Raw genomic sequence first — 8,438 nt, 5'->3', positions numbered from 1 at the left:
TACATGCGTTTATCGATTTGACTTGTTGACTTGACTAGAATTTGACGGTTGTCACATAAGTCATGTTAGTATTAACACCTATTAAGTCATATTACACATTACATATACCATACAATAAGCAATAGGATGTTTACATAACAATTCTTAACAACTTCCATTCTAAAGTATAATATTTCTTAATGAAAGTATTCATAGAAAGTAAAAAATATTTGTGCTACCTTTGAAAATAACATATATACTCACCTTGTTACTTGGATCAATTGGCTACGATTACTCCATTGTTGTTGTCCTTACATTTGTCCTTCTATTCTTTCTCTTGAATCCATATAGATGTGATCAAGACATTTTATATGCCTTTACTATATACAAAATATACAACTTGACAACTAGTTCAATTATTACTCGTATTATCTTACCATTCTTGTATGTCATAACACTTTGGTTGTAAACATAACCATTTTTTCTATACTTCTTAATGAAGCTTTTCTTGTGTTGCAGCACCTTTATGTTATGCAACACTACTTGTATGAACATCAAACTCATGATATTTCACTTTTACTTTACTAATGACAAGCTAATTACTTCATAAACAAGTTTCAAAACCCAATAATACAACACTACATAAGTTGTACTTTTCATGTTATGTATTGAACACTTGTACCATTTCTAATGCCGTGATAATTCTTCAAATATGCATTAATCCCACATAATGGTAGGCTAATGCATGTTAAAATAGTGATATGACTAATTCCATCCCTTTACTAAACCCTAGAAATTGGGTTCTTGAACCCATCAACGATACGTGGATTGAAACCATACAAATGAATAGAATAATCTCTTACCTTGAATTTATAGCTTAGATGATAAAAGGCCCTTGATTTGCTCTTGAATTCTTGCTTAAAATCAGTTACACACTTAATGCACCAAGAAAACACACACTTAAGTTTTTGAAAGAATTTTGGTGTACAATGATCAAAAACAATCCACTAGTCCGGTTATTTGAAGAAAACCTTTTAAATTTTTAAGAAAAAATTGTTATTTTTTATTATTTTGTCCTTTTCCCTAAGTAAAAAATAGTACTATTTTACTATAATAATAATAAAAATATCAATGTTACTATTTGTCACAATTTACTATTCCAAAAATTCATTTATATGCCTCATGTAGTTTGTTTGTTTGCTTGCAATTGCTCTCGAAATAGTCTCTGGCTTCAGCACTCTCGAGTCTCGACCTCCCCTCCTTTTTGCTGCCTTCCCTATAATCCCTTCCTCTTCGATCCATCTCCCCCTGTTCATCAGCTCTAACCAATCCACACACCACGATCATCATAATCTCAATCCCAATTTTCGAGTAAGTTCTCACTTTTTTTCTTTATTTGAATTCGTTCGCCAAAAACAGTAGTTTTCTTCCAAAATTCAGCCTCATTGAACGAAAATGAAACAAAGGGCTATTTCAATTGACAATTTTTTATTAATCGGCTTTTAATTTATGTTCTGGGGAAGCGTAGGATTTTCGTCAGGATAATATCGTATTCCAATGTCTTTTTCTATTGCTACCTACTTTCGCATTAGATTCAGTAGCTTGTTAGAGGGAAATTATATGAAATAGGGCGAATTTGTAAAAAAGTTGGATTCAATGGAGGTAAGCCTCATATCCATTGCTCCCTTTATCAAACTGTTCTTCCTGCATTAAGTCAAAGGAAAAACCCATATACACTTCGACTTTACTAGATTAAGTCGTGTGTGTTCATTTTGTGTGTTTGCACTCTAATTTCTTCTTTTCTCGACAAACATACTGTAATCATAATTCATAAAGATTGTTAATTCTTGTATTACAGTGGATTTCGAGGTTGATGATGATGTGAATAGCGAGGTATTATTAAATTCCACTGAAATACAACCCCAAAAAGGCGATGAAGATGACATGGCGATGGTAGGATGTTCCCTTGAAGAGGTATTTCACAACAACCATGAACACGATATAAAAATCGATCAAGATGAACCCGAAAGTGGCACGATTCCATTAGATGGGTCCCACAATGTGATTGAAGAACCTTATATCGGGCAAGAATTTGAATCTGAAGCATCCGCACATGCATTTTACAATGCATATGCAACAAGATTAGGGTTCTTGATTCGTGTGAGTAAGCTTTCAAGATCAAGGCGTGATGGAAGTGCTATCGGAAGAGCTCTTGTGTGTAACAAAGAGGGTTTTAGGATGCCAGATAAGCGTGAAAAAGTAGTTAGACAAAGAGTAGAAACAAGAGTTGGTTGTAGAGCAATGGTTTTAGTTAGGAAAATAAGCTCGGGAAAATGGGTGATTACAAAGTTTGTGAAAGAACATACTCATTTGTTGACACCTGGAAAAGGGCGTAGGGATTTGATTTATGACCAATATCCGGTTTGTTTACTTCCTAATTTCATCTTCTTGTATGTTGTAACCACTTTTAACAAGTTAATGATATTGCAATCTTTCATTTTTTTTTTTTTTTTTTTTTGATTTTCAGAATGAGCATGATAAGATCAGGGAATTGTCACAACAGCTAGCAATTGAGAAAAGAAGATCAGCAGCCTACAAAAGACATTTGGAAATGGTTTTTGAGCACATTGAGGAACACAATCGTTCGTTATCAAAAAAAATTCAAGAGATTGTAAACAATGTGAATGCAATGGAGTCTAAAGAGTTTGAAACTTGTCAAAAATAAGTCAAATTCTTCATCACATACAGGAATTGTGGAGTTTGGATTTTGGGTTTTGGGTGTTGGTTGTTTATTTGCAATTTTGCTTGTAGATGTTGCATATTTTTCAACTTAGTTTAGAAAGTGTTTTCTTCCTTTCATATTTTGAAAGACTTGTGTACAAGTGGAAAAAACCTTGTATAGTAATTAAAAGGGTAAATTCGTTTGTTTGTGTATTAAAAGGTTAAACAAGTTAAATAAAGGTTACATCTAACTTTCTAGAATAACAAATAAACAAAATTAATTAAAACCTTCATGTTCCACTAACATGTTTTCTATCATGCAATACACAATACATAGCTTTTTTTTCGCCTCATTAACTCAATTCATAACATGCAAACAATCCCAAATTAATTACACATACAAGTACAAACCTACTACAACTTAACCTTTACTTTCTCCAATGCCCATGACACGCAATCCCGCAACTTACACATAATTCCAAAATTACCCTTGTCCATGCTACCTATCAACCACTCATAATCTACCAATGCCGAATCCGACAAAGGCTCCAAAAACTCGCACTTTTTTAAAATATCAGGCGGGGGAACTCCCGCAATGAGGTTTGTATCAAGTTTTGCCTTGTTTTTTCCAAGAATTTTATAGTCAAAAACATGGGTGGTGTTGTTGTTGTTAATATCAAGGGCCAATGGCGATGCGCCAGCTGTTACCTCCTTTTGAAAAGGCAATGATCTTTGAGGTTGTAAACAGAAATCTATCCATTCATGGATAAGTGGAGATGGCCCTCTAATTCTCCCTCCAAGTTCTTCGTTATCCACGTTTGAAACAGATGGTATTGCCTATGACAAAAGAATAAATAAATAAATAAAATAAGAGCATCCTACTTTTATTTCTTTTGATTACAAGATTTTACATCCAATTTTTTTTTATTATTAAGACACTGTACTTTAAAAAGCTAGGTATAGCATTGTGGTTTTACTTGAATTTTTTTTTTCTTATTAGGACATTATACTTTTGAAAAGGGCTTTTTACATGAAAGTCCTTCGGTTTGTCAAGTTTTGTTGATTTTGTCCTTGTGACAACTTTTTGTTCGTTTATGTCCTTCAGTTTTCCAAGTTTTTTCATTTTTACCCCTTAACAACAGGTTTCCAAGTTACCATGAAATATAATTTGCAAAAAAAAACCTCAAGTTTATAAATCTTTTATGTTTTTACCTTTAGTATATTTTTCGTATCAGAAATCTCCGATAAAGTCCCAATATTTTGGGTCACTATACGGTTTAATCCCAACATTTATTTTTTGTACAGAAAAGCCCCAATTATCCAGTTTTATACAATAAGGAAAATCTACAGAAAAGTCCCAAAGTTTTGGGAGAAGTTTCAATAAAGTCCTAAAAGTTTTTTTTTAACAGAAAAGTCCCGATTATTAAACATTTTGCCCAAATTAACGAAAAAATCCTTTTTTATATTTGACCAGCTAATGACAGATTATATGATTTTCTCAAAATAATAGGACTTTTATGTTCAAAAATTTTTTTAGGACTTTATTGAAACTTTTTCCAAAAGTTTGGGACTTTTTTATAGATTTCCCTATACAATAATCTGTCATTTTCTGTTGAAAAAAAAAAATAAAGATTGTTTCGTTAATTTGCGCAAAATATAAAATAATCGGGACTTTTCTGTTCAAGAAAATAAAAGTTGAGATTAAACCATAAACTGGCCCAAAATATTGGTACTCTATCGGAGATTTCCCTTTTCATATTATACGAATTAAGGGTTTTTTTGCAAAAGATTTGTAAACTTAAGGGTTTTTTTGCAAATTATATTTCATGGTAACCTACAAACCTACTATTACATGTAAAAACGACAAAAATGAATACTTAAGGACATGAAATTGGTAGAATTGGCTATATTTTTCAAAGTAGAATGTCATAATGGTAATAAAAAAAAGTAGTTTTCTTATAATAAACAAGTGTTAAAAATGAAAAGTGAAAGGAGATAATAAGAATATATATAATACCCATAAATCAGCCCATAAACTAGCTCCTGATTTTGGAACAATAACAGCAACGTCTGACATGCGTTTGGCAACAGGAATAATGTCACTACTCCATCCAACCGCTACCCAAATGTCACCAACACTGAATGCTTTTAGATAATTTGCACTGTCAAATAGTCGAACCTACACAAATATATAAAAATACCATTTTACCCTTCTGTTTAGAATTGATTTTGAATTTTAAAAAAAAAAAAAAAGTATTAAGTCAACTTTGTAAATGTATATGATCATTTTACCCTTTTGTAAGTGTTGTATGAACAAAGATTGATTCTTCTTTAGACAGAACAAACGAGTCAATGACCATTTTACCCTTCGGAAGTGAGGCTAGGCAGAGTCAATGACTATTTCACAAGAGTATGCGACCATTTTACCCTTTTGTAAAATTGACTTTTTTAGATTGATTCTTTTTCAAACAAGAGTATATGACCATCTTACCCTTTTGTAGTGTTGTATGAACAACGATTGATTCTTTTTTTGACCGAACGAACAAGTCAATGACTATTTTACCCTTCTGGCTAGAAATGCTAGGCAGAGTCAATGACTATTATACAAGTCAATTAACTTTTTTAGACTGATCCTTTTTTAAACAAGAGTATATGACCATTTTACCCTTTTTTAGTCTTGTATGAACAACGATCGATTCTTTTTTTGAAAGAACGAACAATCAATGACTATTTTACCCTTCTGCCTAGAAGTGATGCTAAATAAAAATGCCTGTTCATTTAAATGTTATAAATTAATATCTTGGTAAACGACATATAAACATGAGAGTAAATGACCATTTTACCATTCTGTCCTATCCATGTTAAAGATAAGAGCATCATAACTACATGCCTTTTATTATCAACTAATCAAGATTAGAACTTTATGTTAATACCTGTTTTCTAAACACATCAAGTTGATTCTTCACAGCATTTCTCCCACCAATAACTTGAGAATCAATGTCACTTGTATTATATGAAGCTCCCATGTATTTCAAAACAACACCAATAACCTCTCTTGGAGAATCCACCATTCCAATCTTCCCACCAAGATCACTCCGCCATAAGTCCCCCCAATCCTGCAACAAATAGCAACCTACTTTCATTATTACCAAATTATAGCATTCTACTTTCAACTCTTTTTTATTAGGACATTATACTTATATATTATATATATAGTTATATAGTTATATAGTATAAGGAGGCATAAAATATAATGTAGTTCATCAGAAAAAACCTGAATAGGAGCCAAATTATGCTGTTGAAATTTGGTTTTTCTGTAAGCTATTACCATGCTTCCCCATCGATATGGAACACCCCATATTTTACCTTTAGTATCTGATTTTCCTTCATTATTCCTGCGCAAATATACCTGAGATTATTTTAGGAGAGCCCTCAGATCAATAAAAATAACTACAATAACACAAAAATAGAAGAAATTAAATATTACGGGTTCTTTAGGCTTTGATTTTTTTAAGCACCAATCAGACTTGGTGAAGAGAAAGAGAAACTACAAAAACTTTTATAGAAAAATCACAAATCAGTGTGAGGAATATAAGAATATCATCACAGGCAGCATAAATTATAGGGATGAAAGCAAGAAATAGCAATGTACTTTCATTTAGATGTTTATTATAGCATCCTACTTTCATTTCTTTCTAGTTTCTATTACAACATTTTACTTTAAAAAAAAAAAAAAGATCTTATTAAGGAGTTGCACCTTTAAAATTCTACTTAAAACTTTTCTTGTTTAAGACATAATACTTTGAAAAATCTACCCAATTATAGCAGGGAAGATGTGTTGCATTTAGATGAGATTGCTATGATTGGTGATGTTGAAATAGGAAGAAATGAAAGTAGAATGCTTGGTAAATAAATCAATGAAAATACATTACTATTTCTTGCATTTAACATGATTTCAAAGAAAAAAAAAACAAAAACTACAATCAAATGTATCTTACCTTCCACTTGTCACTTAGTGTGTGGAACCATTCTTGATCATCAACCCCTTGTATGGGTTCTATTAGTTTCTTGCTAATTGCAAAATTAATCCAGGTGTCACCAAGAGAAACAAGATCAGCACCCAAAGCAGATTTAGAAGTTATCTTTCCTTTACCAATTGTTGTAGAGAGTTCAGAAAATATATCCTCAAGAGTTGCACGAAATTCTAGACGAAATTTCACTCTCTTTCCTTGAGATTGAATAAAATTCTGTGGGACAATAGAATAACTCAAGAATCATGATTATAATCTAAGTATGTTGTCTTTTTCTTAAAAAAAAATCAGTTATCTATAATGGGGAGAAAAACAGGGTATAACCTTGATCCATAAAGGAGGGACTGAGTTGCGAAGAGCAACAATTCTCAAGGGAACAGTTAGAGCATAAGTTTTTGATTTGTAACTCTCAAATGCAGCTTTCAGTTCTTCATTCTCATATTCTCCATCATCTGCAGTGTCTATATTGAGGAGTGTTATTAACGTATTAACACAACATGGATAAATTAGAGAAGATGTTTCCAAAAATTTGGGCATTTAACACTTTTTTAATAACATCAAAACAGATTCTCCTTCAAAGATAGTTAAGAGGAAGCTTCATTGTTTTAGTACATAGAGAATTAGTTCCAAAAAAATGAATGTATTTTCTGATTTTTAGAGCATATCAACAAAACTAAAACCTCACTAGCATGAAGAACATAATGATATATTGATTAGCTTCATACATCCTTTCGGAAGCTAGTCCCTCCGTTCCAAAACAGATGCAAAATGACATTAGATATCAAAAGATTTCTTTTAGGTTTGATTGTTCAGTTTTCCACTTTATTTGAATTCCAAAACGTTCCTTTATTTTGTCAGAATCATGAAGCCACATATTCATCTGGCATTTGAAGTTTGACAAGCAATTGTTTATGATCAATACTTTGTTTTCAATGATCCAAAGAAATAAACACTTTCTTCGTCGTAATTCACTTGGTTAAACTACCTTGAATCTAGGAACTCATACCTAATTTTCAAATTTGTGTCTGGAATAACAACATGATGCCAAAATCAATAAATGAAGCATGTAATTTACAAGCCGTGGTCTCGAAAAGTTAAAGGAAGAAAAACCTTGAACCGGCTGATGGTCGACCAATGTCTCGTCATTGAGGACAGCAACTGCCGGTGGAAGACGACCGGAAGTAGCAGCGAAGCAGGCGGAGCTACGAACTCCACCCAAGGTGAGAAAGAGTAGAGCAGCAGAAGTGGCAAGTGCGGGAATCAGATTGCCTAAATTTGACGGCCGTTGTTCGATGGCTGACGAATATACGGTGAGATTCCGGCGAGAAGATAAAATCGAAACGGTAACCGGCGGGAAGTTGGAATTCCGGCGGGGAAGGAGGTAGAGGCTTTTGGGGGTAAGGAGGAAGGGATTGTTGTGGTCGAGAAGTGAGGTATGCAACCTCGACATTTTTGTGTGTTCCCTTTGTTTTCGACGACTATACAAAAGGGGTGTCTTTGCGAGTTCATGACTTCATGTGAGTAGACTCGGTGTCTAAGTGCGTCATGTATTAAGTAAATTACAAGATTGGTTCTTAATTTGAAGTATTCGAAATTGGTCTATTTTCCAAATAAAGTAATAATAGTTGTATCTTATATAATTTAAGCAGGTTTTTGTTGAGTTATTAGAAACATTGTATTTCAAAGTCATAGTAGTGTGTCATGTTA

At 32.6% G+C, this 8,438-nt stretch overlaps 2 protein-coding genes across 3 annotated transcripts; one reads left to right on the top strand and one right to left on the bottom strand.

The window, feature by feature from the left end:
• Window positions 1-1,180: 1,180 nt before the first annotated feature.
• LOC145048615 (protein FAR1-RELATED SEQUENCE 6-like) lies at window positions 1,181-2,919 on the top strand. The gene is made up of 3 exons (XM_078997154.1): window positions 1,181-1,350; window positions 1,838-2,400; window positions 2,507-2,919. Coding segments are annotated over exons 1-3 (762 nt in total). The 5' UTR covers window positions 1,181-1,349; the 3' UTR covers window positions 2,705-2,919.
• Window positions 2,920-2,961: 42 nt separating this feature from the next.
• On the bottom strand, window positions 2,962-8,223 carry LOC145048614 (putrescine-binding periplasmic protein-like protein). 2 transcript variants are annotated; one of them, XM_078997152.1, is made up of 7 exons: window positions 7,842-8,223; window positions 7,056-7,192; window positions 6,699-6,947; window positions 5,975-6,109; window positions 5,634-5,816; window positions 4,718-4,879; window positions 2,962-3,537 (listed from the first exon to the last, which is right to left on the bottom strand). In XM_078997152.1, the coding sequence occupies exons 1-7, from the start codon at window positions 8,179-8,181 to the stop codon at window positions 3,115-3,117; spliced, it is 1,629 nt and encodes a 542-aa protein (XP_078853278.1). In that variant the 5' UTR covers window positions 8,182-8,223; the 3' UTR covers window positions 2,962-3,114. The 2 variants fall into 2 exon arrangements, with proteins under 2 accessions (XP_078853278.1, XP_078853279.1); XM_078997153.1 differs by having other exon boundaries at window positions 7,056-7,183.
• Window positions 8,224-8,438: the final 215 nt, after the last annotated feature.

The sequence above is a fragment of the Lactuca saligna genome, chromosome 5, assembly GCF_052625555.1.
Source record: "Lactuca saligna cultivar CGN05327 chromosome 5, ASM5262555v1, whole genome shotgun sequence".
NCBI lineage: Eukaryota > Viridiplantae > Streptophyta > Magnoliopsida > Asterales > Asteraceae > Lactuca > Lactuca saligna.
This window is presented reverse-complemented; position numbering and strand designations above follow the sequence as displayed.